Source organism: Poecilia formosa, unplaced genomic scaffold, assembly GCF_000485575.1.
Source record: "Poecilia formosa unplaced genomic scaffold, Poecilia_formosa-5.1.2 Scaffold7, whole genome shotgun sequence".
NCBI lineage: Eukaryota > Metazoa > Chordata > Actinopteri > Cyprinodontiformes > Poeciliidae > Poecilia > Poecilia formosa.
Genome location: NW_006799946.1, coordinates 5,224,370 through 5,242,387, shown reverse-complemented (window position 1 = coordinate 5,242,387; position 18,018 = coordinate 5,224,370). Strand labels below are relative to the sequence as shown.

Below are 18,018 nucleotides of genomic sequence, written 5' to 3'. Positions count from 1 at the left end.
ATGATTTGTCAGGCTAATGCAAACCCGTTGATGTCCGTTGTTATCCATGCGGTTAACGTAAGCCTTCTTGATCTCCTCAGCACTTTAATGCAGAACTTATCATGTTGCTGAAAATGTAGAGCACCATGCAGCCAAGCTGAGAGCTAATATTAGCACAGGCCCCCAGCCGCACAACATCACGTCAAGGGAGCTAATATTAGAGATGCATTTGTTGCCTCGGGTTTAATTACCTGTGTGATACGTCTCATAGACACGTACGCCAAGGACCCAAGGAGTTAATCCTCACGTGTGTGTGTGTGTGTGTGTGAGTGTGTGTGTGTGTGAGTGTCCTTTTGTGTCTCAGGGGGAAGACAAGAGGATGAGTCATCAGTGTTGAGCAGCTGTGACTTCTTGTTTATTCAAGGTTAGATGAGGGACTTTATTTTTTTTATTTCCGGTACGTCTCCCACTGAGCCTGTCTCTGCTGGTAAAGTGCTGTAACACTGACATGTTGGCCAGATGTGACACCTTATTTGTCCAAAATAGAGCGTCGTGGTTCATTAAACCTGCTGGGGTTATAGAAGGCCACATAAAGAGCTTTTTGGTTTGCAGCAACATGCAACCAAATTTTCCACTGGGTCTTTTTAACGGTGGGAAGGAAAGTGTAAGTGTAACAGATACTTAGACCATATACCTCACAAACATATACACTACTTTAACTTTTCCACATTGTGTCAAATCCAACTATAAACATCAGAGTTTATTGGATGCCGTGTGACAGACCAACACACAGCAGATTATGACTAAAATGTAAGGAAAGTGATTCATGGTCTCCAAAATGTGTTAGAAAAGATGATATGAAAAGTATGGCAGACATTTCTACTACACAAAATGTTTCACTGTAAAGATGGTTTGTATTTTGTTTTGTTGAAACCTGAAGTGTGAAATAAACTTCATTGGAGTTTGAAAACAAAATATGTGTATATTTAAATGTGTGGTAGAACGATGTGTGTGCCCAGTTTATTTTTTTTCCCTTTGGGGGGTGCATAAAAACAGATCGCAACAGCTTCTGTACAATATGTTTAGCTAACTAGAACCGCCGTCGCTCTTTTTCCTCCCGCCGCCCTTTAGTTCAGTTGCTATGAGAACGGTAAATAAAACACAAAAGGACTAGTAACTGTTACGTTCTGAGTTAAATTTGGCCCTTTTTTTTTGTTAATTATGTCGCCACAGTTACTCGAAATGCCAACAAAAGTAATAGCGCTCCTCACAGTATCTAGCCGCACGTCTTGATATTGTGAAGGGGCACGCAGCGGTATGAGCCGCATTAACGGTACCAGGAAGAGGCAGTTATTCTGAGGTGTAGAACAATAGGTGCCTGCCTATGCATTGCTATGGCAAGTCCCAATAATGAGACAAAAACTGACAGACGTTCAAATAACCCGTTTGCTAATGCACTGAATTTTAAGCAAACAGCAGCCATATTGGTCTCAAATCTCAGAAACTGGAAAAAGTCCAACTATTGTTTCTGTGTCCCCATCGTGGCTTTTTGCCTTCTTATGGGTTTCATTCTACTACAGCTTTATTTTCATGACTCCTTCATAAAGTCCAGATCTGTGAAGTATTCTACCTCCACAGATCTGACACTCTGGAGTTCAGTGTCATCGTCTTACCTGCTCTCTGATTAAAACTTTCCTCTCCTGGCCTGTCGGTTTAGGCGTACGGCCATGTTTTGGTACGTTAGCAGTTGTGTCGTCTTCTTTCTATTTTCAGATGACTGACTGAAAAGAGCTATTGGGGGGGGGGGGGGGGGGTTGTTGCAGTGAATGGAGACCGAGGTATTGTCGCATCCGTTTTTACTGCTTTTACCTTCTTCCTTCCTGTAACTTTACACTCTGATCACTCTGGCTGGCGGCCATCACAGCTCTCTCCTCCACACACAAATCCGTCGTCCTTTTCCTGTTCCAGCTCTCTCTGATGCTCCCTCTCTCCATGTCCAACGTCATCCGTCTCGCTGCCGTCACTGAGTCTGTCTCAGTCCGATCATGAATTAATGGATGAAGGAGCACAAATGGAGTTCAGGCTCATCCGGTCTATACAGAATCGATACCTGCCAGAGTATTCCTGCAGACTTCATCTGTTAGTGGGAAGATATCTTTATCTAGAACATGAGATGTTTTGTTTCTGCACGCCATTAGATCATTAAATGGTGATACTACTAACACTAATTGGCTGAGTCACTTTAAATGTTGTGAATATTTATTCAGTTACTTAATACATGTTAAATATTTTTTATTATTTGTCTTCATTTTGTAGAAATCTGTTTGTTTTTTGTTGTTGTTTTTACATTGCAGGGGGGTTTTTTTGTCATAAAAGCAGCAAAACATTCAAAATGGTGAATATTTTTTATAGCCATATAAACCTATAGTTTACTATAGGTGCTGTAGTAAACCACCAAGGACTGGCTGAGAATTTAGAAATGATCTTAGCCTACTCAAAGCCCAGATCTTGATATATTAAAGTGATGTTAGTAAAATTTACATTGTGCATGTTCTTTTTTTTTTTTGTCTAAAAGCAGCTGAAGTGCTTTAAAAAGCCCACCCGGCCCGATTTTTGGCAAAAAGTTAATGCTTTTGGTGTCTGGAAAACTGTCCAATTGTTGAGTCACAATCGACAGGGCCCACGCTATTAGCAACCGCAGCTGAGCCCCGCCTGTCACCTAGCAACCCCAGGCTGCTGGGAAAGACAAGTGTTTTATTGTTGACTTACCATCCAGAAACCACTTGCTGAATCCTTGTTGGTTGTGCAGGAGGCTTCACTTCTGCTTTTCAAAGATGTACTGTTGTATAATTGCGCATGTGTTTACAGTCATTTTCATGTGCGGGTGTGAAGCAGCTTATCTGGATTTTAAGTGACAAGAGGCTCCAAAATGGCTCACTCTGAAAGGAGCTCAAAGTAATCTCATTATATAAAAATGATTTTGTCCATAAAACAAATGAACATGTTTTGTATTGCCCATAGACCTATCCTAACCTGTTCAAGGAAGCATAAGAAATTACCTTTTAACTCCTCAAACACACAACAATTAAAAGTGACCAGCTTAGACAAACGTCAGAAACTGGTAGATGTCTACAAAGAGCATCTCAGTAAAGTGATTTCAGCCTAAAGGGTTAAGACCAGCTCTTAGAGAGAAGGCTATCCTGCATTTTTCTAAAGAAAAGGCCTTTTTAGTTTTTTTTTTTTTTTTTTCTAATTGAACGAAACAAGGTTAATTTTTCACTCTCCTTTCTAGAAATTTAAAATAAATTGCACATCAATGTGTTGATGTTCCTTTTGGATGAACTGAATCCTTATCCTAATTTTTTAATGTCTGTGCAGAGTCAGATCTGCCGTGAAAAGCCATATGTTTTATGCACAGGAGCCAACTAAACTTGCAAGGCAAGCCAGAAGCGGGAAAGCTGAGCCTGACTCGTTTTGAAGTCGTGGCTAAAACAACAGTTGGGGTTAAAAAGAGGTGGCGGTCTGCCCATCCCGTGTGCCAACTGCTCTCAAGTTCCCATTGTTCTCACGTTGCCAGTTTCAACATGGATGTTGTCTCCCACTGCTGCCATACGGCAACTCCAATCTGCTGCTGCTGGCAGCAAACTGGGGCCCAGCAGCCATGACAGAGTGACTTTAATTTTACTGCACACTTCTGTTGTCTGCTGCAACATTGGCGTGAAAAGCCAATCTGCATGAAGCTTAGCGGTGTAACGTGACAGCTGCAAAGGATTCAACTCAGATGAGCTCAGCACAGAATTAAATGCTTTATTATGATGCTGGTCAGAAATACCCAGATCCATACATGTTCAGAACTGATCCTTAAAGCTAAAATACAACGCCTATAATATTTTGTTAAACTCAGCAAGTCGCAGAGACATTAAATACTTTTTGAATGCAGCAACAAGCTTCTGTGTGTTTGGTAATTGGTAGAGGACAAATAAAATGGATGACACACACATTTTCGATAAAGTTGAGGTGGCTTAACATCAGCCTCCTATCCAGTATCCTTTCAAAACCTGTTATAGTTTTTTGTTTTATTTTTAGTTTAATTTCTTTGGCATCTTCATGTCTCATGATTGGTTACATTTTCTCAAATGAAGCTCTCACTATTGTCAAAATTCTGCAAGAGTTGTCAAAATAAAAAACTTGGAGAGGTGAAAATAAAAAACTCTGATTTATAAAACAGGATCACTTTATGGAGAATCTGAGAGGACCTGAATGACTTCTATTTGAGTTTTGTTTAACATTGTTGAGAGTAGCATGGCTGGAAATCTTTGCATCTCATTTGGACAAAACTCTCACACTTGGGTTCTTTTAGAAAAGTGGGTGTTTTCACTTGTCTTTTACCAGCTTTTCACACTCATTTGGCATATTAATTACGCCTCCTCTCATTCATTCACAGGTATGAGGAGTTGGGAGCTGTTGGCGGCATCCCCTGGGCATGTTTTTGCTCTGTGTCTCTGCTTTACACGCAGACGATCTGGGAGGCAGAAGAAAGACTGTCTAAAAATAAACCACCAGCAGCAGAAAAACCTAATTCCAACCCAACAGGGAGGGGGAAAAGACCTCTCTTTCACCCTGTCTGAGTCTTTCTCCGCTCCGTTTCTGTGTCCTCATTAAGAGCCGAGGCGAGGTCATGTCCCAGTCTGGAAAAGTTCTTCATCTTTATGTGGAAGTGAGATCTGCCCCAGATCAGGCCAGGGAGAGCGACGAAGGGATTGCTCAGAGGATTCCAGTTGAGGACAGTCCTGCCGAGCTCCTCTCCCAGCTAGCAAGCCAGACGTCTGCCGGAAGGACCGCCACAAGTCCCCAACGCGTTCTGGACCAGAACCACAGTCAGTCTCCATCTCGAAACACTGTCAACTTTCAGCTCCAAACATCCAGCAGCTCACCGTCAGCCACCAAATGCTGGGGCTCACCTCTACACTCGTCCCCCTTCTCTAGAAGAGTGGGCCGCCCTCTCACTCCTCCTGAAGGCCAGCGATCTGTGGTCAGCTTCAGTTACGTTGAAAAGTCCAACGTGAAGACGTTGGACAGTTCACGCAACTCCATGTGCGAGAGACGAGCGAGAGATGAGCGGTCCACGCCATCCCGCTTTCAGAAGCGTCTCAGTGACCAAGTGTGGTTTGAAAGTCCCGGTTCGTCGTGCAGCTCAAGCCCCAAACTGAGTTTCCAATCTCCAGAGAGTCACCAGCAGACCTTCTCCCCGGGTCTTCGACAGCCACGTTTGGATCCGATTGGCAGAGCAGCTACACAGACGGCCGTGGAAGAGTTCGGTTCGCCCTTACTGAGGATTAAACTGGCCCACGCACTCGACCTCGAAGCCTCCTCACGGTACGGTCAACAGCAGCGCTGCCAGTCCTGGGCCGGGTCACCAGTCCAGCATCAGAACATCAGAGTGAATCCCAAAGAGCTCACAGATAACAGTCAGGCTATTCATGGGTTGAGAAACATCCCTGGATCAGACCAGTCCGGAAAGGCGTTAGAATCAAGGTCCTCTGCCAACCTTCATTGTCCTCTTCAGAGTTCAACAGAGGATGGGAGGATGGCACAAAGTCCAGCTACCAAAAGACACAAGAAAACGTCTCTGCAGGAATTAATCTTTCAACCAGGCAATAACGGAGTTGAAGGTTTGAACCAGTTGAGCGGCAGCAAACCTTCGTCTCCAGCTCACAGTCCCGAAGTCGCCCGCCGACTAGCGGAGGAAGCTTCCAGAGTGTCTTCGATGTTGACGGAGGCCAGGAGATCCTCATTGCACAACCATTCTTCAGGCATGAGCAGCTCAAACTCTGGAGAGTCCTCTCCAAACGCACAGCACTTTAAGCAAACTCTGAAGATGAACATCCCTTTAAATGATCAACACATGCCAGCAACTGAAAACACAGACTCTCACCAGCCGGAAAGCTCCAACTCTTCTCATGATACACGTCAGGAGGACTGCTGTCAGGAGGCCCAGCATCAGAGCTCAGTTTTATCAGCACAGCAGAGCTCCCCCGCAGTCCCCTCTCGAGTCCTCCGACCCTCTCATCCGCCCACTGAGATCAGCTCTCCCATCAGAGACCCAAGGCTTCTCCAAGCTGAGCTCCGAGCACCAGAAAGCCCCACCCTGCATCGCTGCCAGCCTCCCCAGTACACCGGGGACTCCTGGTCCCCAAGCCTGGACAGGAGAGGAGACCTGAGCTGTTTCGAGAAAGGGGATTGCACAGAGCTCTCACGCAGGCTCTTCATCAACCAAAGCGTTGAAGAAGGGCCAGTCAGCTGGACATCCAGGCAGCAGTGGAGGAACCAGCTGGAGAACGAGTCTGGGTTCGAGTCTGGCGGTCACCAGCAAACCGGCCGACTGAGGCGGCCGCTCAGCCCCACGGCCCAGCAGAAACGGGCCGAACAGAGGAGGAGGGAGATTCTTTTGCTCGGGCCTGTGGCGCTGGACTCCGAAGAGGAGGATGAAAGCTGTGAAGACGAAGGGCACGGCGAAGAGGCGGACGGAGGCGATCCCAGGAGGGCAGGAGAATCTCCTGAGGCGGAGCAGAACGGAGTAATGACGGGGTCTTCCTCTCGGAGTTCCAGCGGCGTGACGGGGAGCTTCGGGGACAGAGACTGCTTGTCCCCAGAGTCCAGTCAGTCCAGTCACCAGAGCAATGAGACCGGTGTTGCCACTTCAGGAATACAGGTGAGCAATGAATTTAGAGAGTCCTCTATTAGTTAATGTATTAAAAACATTTGAAAGAATAAAAAACTGTGCAGAACATTAAATTAAAAACTTTTAGTAGCTGTTTCCAACAGATCATATTGCTAAAAACGTACTAAAGCCGCAACATCTAAATAGAAAAGTTTATAAGTTTAAGTAATTGAAAAAGTTGCATACTGAGGGAAATATTTAATGCATTTATTTCTGTTAAATTAGATCATCATAACCTTCAACAAATGAAAACCTACAAATAGAGTTACTTAAAAACTTGAACTTGGCTTTAGACCAATTTCTAGCACAAATGTCTGTCCATGTTATTGGATAAAACAGCTTAATTGACTCCTGCAGATGGTCATCGACTCCCTTTACAAGGAGGGTAAAGTGCAAAAGGTCACTGATAAAAGAAAAGCTGGATGTTCACATATATCCAGTTATATTAGTGAAAAGTTTAACGAAAGGAAAAACTGTGCTGAAAAAAGTTGCAGAAGGATAACTGGAGTCTTAAACTGTAATCAGTGGTAAAAGACTCCAAATCCAAACAGAGTCTGTGTATCACACAGTGCATAGGCTTTCATTATACTGACGGTTTTTGTATTAAAAACTCTTCTTTTATTGTTTTTATTTTAATATTTAAAAATAACTTATGTTTGGGTTTCATCAGCCGTAAGACACATACATCAAAATTATGTCAATGAGCGAATTAACCTCCGGTTAACTTCTGGTTCAATGTCGAAGCTGCTCCCTGACTCAACTCCCACGTAACAAACATCAGAGCTAGATCATGTTTTCAGTGAAGAGCACACTGTGAACAATCGTAATACGACCCTGCAGATTAACCCTCAGTTTGTCTCTGTTTGTTATTTGCAGACGGACAGTGGAAGTGCAGCTCCTGTTCCTTCTCTGCACTGTCAGAAGATTGCTCGGGCCAAATGGGAGTTCCTATTTGGGACCTCTGCAGAGGAAGCTACTGGCAAAAGGGATAAAAGTAACTATTGCACAAATTGAGCAAAGGAAATAATGAGAAACTTTGCTTCCATTATCTAGCTTTAACTCTTCGAACTAAAGTATTGGTTTTATGGAAAGATAAGTTACGTCACATGGTTGCAGTTTGACTTGACTTCTCACAGAATGAGACTTGTTTCTCTTTAAGTGCTGAAAAATCTTCTTACTGACACTTACTCCTCAAAGGATTACTATTCATTTAAATACAGTCTTAAAGCAATAAAGGTCATAACTAAAACTGTATGACCTCTTTCGCTTCTAGAGTTTAATATCAATACATAGATCTGTTTTTTGCAGAATCTACAGTTATTTCTACCTACTCTCAAGTTTACAAAACCAAAAAAAAGTCTTAAGAAGTCATAAAGTGCCTTACGTTTAACTGTCTTCATTCTAGGCCTTAAGAAGTCCAAATTATCCAATTTTTCCATTCATTTCAGGTTTTAAATTATATTGGCTGAGGTTTTAAATGTAAAGATGAATTGGCTGATTCATCGGTTTCCGTTTTTTTTTTTTTTACAGTTCATTTGTGATTTGAATTTCTGGCTGAGTAACCTGGGAATTATTAATTGTGTCAAAAAGACAGACCACATGATGCAGTCAAGCAAGCAGCTCTGCTCGTTAAAATAATCTCACCAAGGTGTTAGGGTGCAATGACTTTAGTTGAACTCTAGTTTGTTTGCCTAGAAAGTCTGTTTTGTTAGAGGAGATGTGAATGTGTAATCAAACTCTGATGAGGACCAAGAAAGCAAACTCTGGTCTGCATTAAAACCCGGATCTAAGTTCGGTTGAAGGGAACTCGGTTTGAATGGAAATGCAAACACCAAACGGACCGGAGACCGCTCCAAAAGCAGGAAGTGGACTATAGTACAGGGCATTCTGGGTAAATACAACCAAAACAAACAAACAAGCAAGCTTAGCAATAGCGGGAGAAATGACTCGTAGTTTTTACGGACAAAAGAGAAATCATACAACCACTAAAATCTAGAACCTCTCCATACTGGTTAGCAAGATTTCGCCTAGAACTAACAATGTACACTCCTATTCCCATGATTGTATGCATAAAAGATAAATCTGAGCTCCATTTCCTCACATTATTAAATCATGCTTCTTGCTAGATTCCCTGGAGGCCTCCACAGCGCCCCCCAGTGGTAACTCCAGCGAGTCTCCCACCCCTACTCCTCCATCCTCGCTGCCTCTGCTGTCGGCCAATCACGACGTACAGCACGTGGAGGTCGAGCTGGTGACTCCTCCCCCTGCCGCGATTGGGACGTCCCCCAAAACGGGCATCATTCGCCGGACGCTGAAGTATTCCGAAACGGACCTGGATGCCGTCCCACTCCGCTGCTACCGCGAGACTGACATCGACGAGGTTTTGCTGGCGGAGCAGGACGACGGCGACTCCGCCTTCGGCAGCAACCGCAGCGTGCAGGGCACATCTGGGACGGGGAGCAGCCCTCTGAGGGGGCTGGCCTATAGGAGGACAGGTGGGGAGAAGGATCAGGGGAGTGAGGATGAAGAAGAGAAGGATGAGGAAGAGGAGGAGGAAGAGGAAATGGTGAGCTGGGCGAGCGTGAGGATGCAAGGCGACAGCAGGAAGCAGCGGTTTGCTGCTGAAGAGGACCCAGAGGTGTTTGGACATCTTCTGACGAGGTGAACAAGTTTCCCTCAGGCTGAAAACACACACTCATCGGCCACTTTATTAGGCACACCTGGCTAGTACTAAGATGGACGACCTTTGCTCTCTGAGCTGCTTTAATCCCTTACAGGTTGAACAATTCCTCAGTCCATTTCATCATAAAAATATCATGCAGTTCATGTGTTTTTCACGTCCCAAATGTTCTACTAGATAGAGATCTAAAGGCCACGTCGGCTATCAGACTATGAGAAACTTTTTTTCGCGTTAAAGAAAATAGTTTGAGGTTATTTGAGCTGTGATTTGGTCTGTTATCCTGTTGGAAATATGGAAATAAACATCAGAAAATTAGTGTAAAGTACCAAGAAAATATCCCCACAGCATTACATAACCATCACCATTAGTAACATTTCAGTTCTGGCTCACCAGCTGACTTGTAGCTGAAATCTAGACTCCTCAGACCAGATGGCATTTCTCCAGTCTCTTATTGTAAAATGGTGTGGTGAGCCTGCGTGATTTTCAGCCTCAACTTCCTGTTTTTTTTAGAAATGTCCGAACCCTCTGTTAGAAATTCAACAGCTGTCTTAACAAAGTCTAGATCGGGAGTCTGCAACCTTCGGCTCCGGAGCCATAAATGACTCTTTGGACCTTCCACAATGGCTCTTAATTATTTTGGCTAAAAATGAAAAAGAACCAACTAATATTTTTAAATTTAGATATACCGACAAATGCAGGTTTTTCAGTTTATTCCTGCAATATTTACATCGCATTTCCTCAAAAAAAAAAACAAAAAAACAAAACACATTAAAAGTCATTCTAGTGAATTTTGCTGTCATTAGAATTGCACTAAAATCTTTTTTGTCATTAGGTTGGAGTCTATGTACTTCTATATTATTAAAGTAATTTTCCATCCCACAGAAAAAAAAAGATTCATCCTCTTTTTTCTCAATTTTGTCTGTAGCTTAAATCCTGAAAATAGAAATAAATAGGTGGTTCTTAAAAAATTACAACTAATTAGTTTATATAAATATAAAATTACAAGTTGCCTTCAAATTAGTTTTATTTGGCCTATCTGACAATAAAGTTTGCTGCTGGACCAGATGAATAAATGAATTGAACTGCTGTCATTTGATTGGCTGGTTAGCCATCCATGCTAACAGGCAAGTGAAAAGGTGTGCCTAATAAAGTGGCCATTGAGTGTATATGAAAAGAAAACTGAGCTGCGGGGGAATTTTGCTCCAGCATAAATCTGGATCTGAATCTGCATGTCTCCTCCGACCTCATTTCCAGCTTGGTCGTAAACACACATGTTCACATTAATTATTCAGGACTCTGTCACTAAAAGTAGGTTTTCATCCTGGCAACATCCGATTTGTCCCATTAACATAAAAACCCTTTTCCCATTTAGACCAATGGAAACGTTTTTCGACAACCACAACCCGGCCCTCAAGTCCCCCATCCTGGTCTCCGGTCCCCGCTGCGCCGCTGAGGATACCTTCAGCAGCCATTTTGAGAGCATCATGGAGTCCCACCGAGCCAAAGGGACGTCCTACAACAGCCTGGACAGCGAGGAGCTGCTGACTTCCAGCACCCAAACTGTCCTGAGCTTCGATCTGCCCACGCTGACGCCCGCCATCCACGGGCCGGTGTGCCAGAGCACCCGTCAGATTGTGCAGCTCAGCTTCGCCCCGTTGGCCCACCACGAGAGGCCCAGTCTGTCCGACTCTATCTTCACGGTGACGGGAGACTCGGACGCCACGCGGGCCCCCTCCAGTGAGAGGCTGAGCAGCGGCTCGGATGATGTGATGCCAAGAGGGCGAGAGTGTGCACAGCTGGGGAGCAGCTGGTACATCAACCCGTCTTTCTCTTTGTCCAGGTGGGTTCCCACAGCTGGTAGTCTTCCCCCCGAAGGGAAGGTCGCCCGTTACAGGCTTGTAGACGCCAACATGGTGGATGTTATCGTCAAAAAAGATAAACCAACCACTTCATCAACTCAGACAGTCAGATAATGTTATTTTATCCCTCATGGGGCACTTCACAGCTTCATGTCTCACAAGCTGCGTTCCCATTGACCTTAAAATTGCATAAATTGGAATTACAAAAATAAATTTGCCTAATGGAAATACGCCAGTTTTGGAAAAACTCAAATTTTTCAATAAAAAGTTTTTGTGCTAGAATGAGATGGTTTTTCGACTGTACCAAAAGTAGTGTAAGAAAACCGCAATGGAAAAAAAATTTTCCGCATCATGCAAGTCGCGTGACCTCGCATGAAAAAGACAGAAAGTGTTAGGAGAATGATGGCACATTGTGTTTTCTTAATGACTTATTGCAGCAACAAACTCTTAATTGTGTCTCTTATTTAATGGAACACCACAATTGCAAAATTGTCCTTTTGACACTGGTGGAATATCAACAATGTTTTGCGCATGTTTGTAATGAAAACGCAGCTGCAGATGGTCGGAAATCCAAAAATCTTATTCTGAGATTAGAACACTCTTAAGTTGTGACTTATAGCATCAGTGAGGTATTTAAAAACAAACTTAGAGCTTGTTTTTAAGTAAAGAGGCCAGATATATTCAGGCTGCAAGGAGGGGAGAGAGCAATACTCTAAAAGATAAGAGTAATGTAGAAGTTGCTCTCCTTTATCTTGTTGAGCTTTCAGTGCCTTTGTACTGAGTTGGCTGCTCTCTGGCACGGCAGTGGAAATTCAAATCTGCTCCTGCTGTAAATCATTTCCTATTGCTCACAGCAGGAAAGCTTCAAAAATCCTTTGAATGTTGCTAACTCAACTTTGTATATTACAATTCCTAAAGACAAATCAGAATCGGTTTATATTATATTGTCAGGTAAAACAAGAGTGGATGTCTACCACAAAACTGTCATGGATTAATTTCCTAATTCTGCACCATCTAACTGCAGGGCATGTGAAGTCTTTTTGTCTGCTGGAATTGATATTGACAGAACAGCTTTTCATGGGTAGGAATATGATTATTATCATAAAATGTTCAGTTTGTAGTTCATCTGAGTCATGATGCCCACCTGGTCAGACCTTATAACAGTAGTCTCCAAAATCGCAGACTGTTGTTTGGAGGTTTCCACTGGATCCAGATTGATTGTAATTGAATTAGGAGTGAAACATAAATTTACGTTGATTGCTTAATTATTAGGAAAAATTAAGACAGTAATTTAAGTAAAATAACACATTTACTTGCCTTTTTCTCAATTCCCTCATTTGTGGCTCACTAGTTACAACAATGTACTTACTGAACCCTGTCAAGTGGTTGAAGTAAAAAGCTAGCCAGAAACAAAGAAATGTGAGCCAAGAAATATCCTGACAAGGAAAAAAAAACCAAAAAAAAAAAAAATGAGTGGAATGTTTTTAGTTAGAGTGGAATGGACTTATTTTAGCTTCAGTTTATTTATAAAGTGCCAAAACTTATGTAATCCAAGGGCGGGAGATGTTGCTGTTTCTGTCATATTGAGAGACAGAAGTTTATGAAACTTAAAAGATATTTACAACAAAAGCATAAAACCACTAATCATTGCTGTTGTTTTCTAAATATACTTTATGAGATGCTCGTTTCAAAAACCTGCTAGCATTATTGAATGTAATGCAAACTTCAACATTAAATCACCACTAAATGATTGCCGCTACATGCAAAGCCAAGTTCATGAACAAACTGTTTAATCCGACAGAGTCAGGAAAAACTATGAGCCAGAGAGTCAGGGAGAGAGCTGACTGATGTTCTGGCTGAATGGGAGCAAATCCCTGCTGCAGCTGGGATCCAAAATCTGCCTCAAAGCCGGAAACCCGTAGAGCCGCAGCGTTTAAAGCTGTAGATTAGCGCCGATCACTCAGGAGGGAAGTTTTCAGGGGTGTAATTGCACATGCATCATATGAGGCCATTAAAAAAAAGAAGCTTTAAAAGGAAAAGCCTTTAAACTGAATACAATCGCTGCTTGGACGCCCTCAGATTTTCTGCTATGTTCTGTGCTTTTAAGCCAAAGGTCTAAATTACAACTAAACCCCAAGATGTTTGTTTTAGATTGAAAATCACACCGGCCCTTAAATGCAACCCAGGTATGACAATATACTCAGTTTACTTGTTCCTCTCATTCTGACCCTCACCTAAACGTTAGCACACATAACAGATAATGACGGAAAGAACCACACCCTTCTTATGTATTTTTATTTTAATTTATCTTATTTTTATTTTAAATTCGTAAAAATCTGCTTGTTTATTCCTTGAATTCATTTTTGCTTAGTCAAGAAGTCGTTTCTCCAGACATTTATTGTTATCGGCGTATTAAGTTAGTTTCGCTGCTCTTGGCAGTTGGCGGTTACCATAGCAACCAGTAACTGACAGCTGTTGCCTTCTGTAACTGACACTAACCACCAACTGGATTTCCTCTCTTGTTAGAATAAATACAGTGAACCTGAGTGTGTCTGTTGTGAAGTCGACCTGCTGGACCTGAGACGAGCGTAGAAGCTGAAGTTAGCTTCATCTTTAGAGTGGCCGCACCCAGCCGTAGAAAGGCCATGTTTCATGTTGAGAATGTTTGCCATTTTGAATTTCTAAAACAAATACCTGCACACATCTAGTTCTGCGACCGAGTCTGGAGCTGAACGGAGTGTGTTCACTGCTCTCTGTTTTCTTTCTTTGAACAACTGACTGAACAGCTTCCAGGAGTTAATGACAGGGATGTGGACTAAAACTTTCCCTCTGGTTGGTCTTAAAAGAAGCTAACTGGGTGATTTGTTTACCATTTAGAGCTGAGATTGCAGGTTGGAAACTTTTGACATGCAGGAGAAACTAAAAGCACATTGTTGTTGAAAACATTCCAGGCCAGTGTTTGTTTTTATTTCTTTTTCCAGGAACTTCAGATGTTCCTGTTTTAACATCTTGGTTGGTGAAATCAGGGCAGCTTTTAGACACAGTTGAGTCAAGAAACAAATGGAGATCTGTACAGAACTGTCAATGCTGGTTTATTTCCTGTGAGACCAAGGTGTAAAGTTTTGCCTGAATATTCTTCATATTCCCGCTAATATGCTTTTCCAGCAACTTTAGAGAATGTGTGTGTGTGTGCGTGTGTGTGTGTGTGTGATTTTCCTTGAAAAGAGCAGTGCTGCAGTGGCTTAAAGTGAAGGTCACTGCATCAGCATATGGTCCCATGCTGTCTACCACACAGATTACACAGGAATGTGTGGACTATTTCCTTGTCAGCGTGTGTTTTCATGCACCTGTGCTTTCATGTATAAAGGATAAGAGTGTAGGTGAAATGCATGTTTTGATTTTATGCATGAATGTGGGCTTTTTGTGAATGTATGGTGGAACAGAAAGCTGTTGCTGTAGCTATGAAGGACTCCCCTTGATTACTAGTTCCTGTATGCTGCTCAAGAGCTTTTTTTTTTATCATTCTGTCCTTAAATGAGCATTATCTCCACATGTCTTCACTGAGCTTGTATGATGCGTTAAAGTCAAACTACGGTCGTTATCTGTTTGACTGTTTGTCATTGTCACAATGATTTACAAACTGACCGCACTGCAGAGGCAGAAAAATCAGCATACTTGTTGCTTTGTCCACCAGAGGGCACCAAACGACAGGATTCATTTCTATAGTTGCCTGTTCAACAGGAGACTGGTTGAGTCTGGCTTTCAACTGCTGTAAGGTTTTGTGTGTGTGTGTGTGTGTGTGTGTGTGTGTGTGTGCGTGTGTGTGTGTGTGTTTGTGTGGCCTTGTATTTGATACATGTTCCTAACACACACTATGCTGTGTGCCATTAAAAAAAGGAAAAACTTGAGGAGAAGTGTTGCTTTTGGGCCAGGGTTGGGTTTAGGTGTGAATTGTGTTAAGGTTAGGGTTAGGCATGTACTGCTAATGGTTTAGTAAGGTTGAAGAAATGAATGGATGTCATTGAAAACTCCTGGTAAAGATAGAGAAACAATGTGTGTGTGTGTACTTGTTCAGCTATTCTTCTTAAGACCATTTCTGGCGTATTTACTAACTTTGTGAAGACTGATGAGGTTTATGGGGACCATAGCCCAGTTCTAAGATGGTAGACCTCTTGTTCAGGACGTAGGTTGCGGGTTAGGCGTGTAATAATGATTTGGACAGAAGTCAATACAATATCCGTCTGAAGATTTAACTAAATACTATCTGTGTGCTTGTAAGAAAGTAAGGAGTCCAGTCTGGAGTTTCAGCTGATACATTCCTGTTTTATTTGTTTTAAATATTTTTTTTTGTTACATAGTCACCATTTCACCCCATTTTTTTAAGACTCTGCACACAAGAACAGGATTGAGAAGGTCAGTGTTTGCTCAGCGCTGCCCTTATCACACTTTGCTAAAGGCTCTGGAATCCAGAATGGAGACGATGTGGCAGATTTCCCCCCATGACCTTCTTCCCAACTCACAATTATGCATATTTTGTGTTGATCTATTACATAAAATCCCTGTAGAACATATCTGAGTTTTAAGACTTTTGCAAGAGCTGTAAACGTAGGAGTTTCGCTCCCCTTTGCCCCCACTCATTCCTTCGTAGACCCACCCTTTTCAGATGGTCTGGATTGTTGGACAGTGGCTCATTGTGTGGAGCTGCCAAGTGGACCGAGAGAGGCTGACACCGGGAATTCTCTCAGGACCTCTCGGCATTGTGTCTTCCCTTGATGAGTCAGTGCTAACAGGTGGGGTGGCCCAAACTATAGCTCTGGCGGTTAATCTTGTGGTTGGGAGCACTTCTGCAGGTCCTCATAAAGCACACGCTGTAAACAGACTCCAGTACAGCCTCAGACATTTACAAAAAACCCAAAAAAGGCAGAAGGAGTTCAGAGGCACGCAGCCCACAGATATCCAGCTGAAACCCGACACCTTCTAGCTTCTGTTTGATCTGCAGGTGTGTAAAAAGCTTTCACACACATAAAATAAGTTTGTTGGGCATCAGTAGATGGACGGGTTGTACGTAATTGGAGATCCAGTGAGTGAAAGGTATGAATCGAGGTGATTTTTGAGGAGATGCACAAGCCAAGTCTCATTCCAAGCTCTGAATGTGAGGTCAGCAGGAGGCACGGCGAATGTTTACACAGGGAAACAGGGAGGGAGAGAGAAAGAGAGAGAGGAGGAGGAGGAGTAAAATGAGGGAAGAGAGAGGAAAACATCAAACAGACTGGGAAAAGATAGAGACGGACAAACAGTTTGAGTGGGTATGGAGGCTTGCTGTGGAGCTCAGATGACAGGAAACGCAGAGAGAGGGAGGGAGAAAGTGGAGAAAAACTCATGAAGTCTCAGCCCGGAGTCAGGACGGAGTCAGACTCTGCCGGTCTCGGGGGGAGCCAGGACAGGTGTTTCTCCGCGTTAGGTCTCTGGACTAGATGGTGATGCATTCAGGGTACGATGCGAGGGGAAGGAGAGGGGTCAGTCGAAGGCGAGGTGGAGGTGAGGCATCAGCAGCGGCGGCGGCACGCTCGGCGCCCTGCTTTCAAAGTTCCTCTGCGGCTGGAGACGACCGGCATTTTACACAACGGAGATCCTGCCACAGGTAGGCCTAGAACTTGCCTCACCTGTTTGGTGAGAAAGGTGTTTACACACCAATCAGGCAGACCATTATGACCACCCACATGGGGAGGTGATTAACACTAGATGTCTAAATTATATAGATCCCATACACACAGACTGATTAATCTTAAGCGTTTATTTCTGGTAATTCCGATGATTATGACTTCGCTACTAAGTTAAACACAAAATGTACTTTCTCTGAAATTTATATTGTTGGACAAAACTTATATAAAAAAAAATCAAAACAGAAATGTTATGTTGCAAGCTACACAATTATGGTGAAGACTGCTGACTTAAAAGTTACTCACCAGAGAGTAAATAACACCCTGTACTAGCAGTGTCAGCAACAGAAGCTCAGTAATTAAGGAGCTGGCTGTTCAGAGAGTGCGGTATTCCACCCTATTTATAGAAAGTTGAGTGGAAGGAAAACATGATTAAAACAGGGGGTTAAACAGGGAAAACAGCACCCTTGAGAATATTGTGGAGCAACATCTATTCCTGAATAGAGAATCTATGTTCAAGAGCAAGATAAGAGAAACCAGACTGAACAATGCAGTGGTGGAAGACTGGGTTGTAGAGCGTCTTCAGATCTGCAGATCAACCCCACAGGAGTGTGGTCTGATCCAACAAATGTTGTTCAGATTTCTGAAGAGTTTACAGCTGGTTCATTGTTGACTTTTCCTCTAAAGTCCCCAAAAGACAATTCTATCAAAATTCAGTCATCCATAGAGGCCCACGCTCCCAATTAACAGTGTTTAAACGAAGCACCATCTAAAACGCTTTAGATGGGTTATGATTTAATGCAGCGCATTTATTCTGGTTGAAGGTTTTTCATTCTTTACTCATAGTAACATTAATTAAACTTATATGGTCAGTTTGATTTGACAAATGCCAATAGTGGCCAAAGCCTGCAGATGAGATGTGGCTTACATAAGGTTTCAGCTGACAGACTACTGTTGACGTTTCTTAAAGGTTCTGTTTGTTTTTGTTTATGTGGGGTTCTGTAGGGTAGATCTGAGTTGTCAGTATCTATGCAGCTGGATCTCACAACACTAAGAAAGTCAAGATCATTTGTTGTCTCGAAGAAGTCTGCCTCAACTATCCTGTTTTAGTCAGCATGA

At 42.9% G+C, this 18,018-nt stretch overlaps 1 protein-coding gene across 6 annotated transcripts in view; it reads left to right on the top strand.

Moving 5' to 3' along the window:
* LOC103153124 (PH and SEC7 domain-containing protein 1-like) overlaps positions 1–18,018 on the top strand; it is a 79,687-nt gene that overhangs the window by 15,567 nt on the left and 46,102 nt on the right. For 5 of the 6 annotated variants that reach the window (XM_016661155.1, XM_016661142.1, XM_016661158.1 and 2 more), the window contains exons 2-5: positions 4,424–6,691; positions 7,577–7,694; positions 8,827–9,361; positions 10,753–11,220. In XM_016661155.1, the coding sequence (XP_016516641.1) occupies positions 4,658–6,691; positions 7,577–7,694; positions 8,827–9,361; positions 10,753–11,220 (3,155 nt within the window). In that variant the 5' untranslated portion in view covers positions 4,424–4,657. Of the gene's footprint in view, positions 1–4,423; positions 6,692–7,576; positions 7,695–8,826; positions 9,362–10,752; positions 11,221–15,690; positions 16,881–18,018 lie in introns of those variants that run through there. The other variant, XM_016661161.1, reaches the window with a different exon arrangement.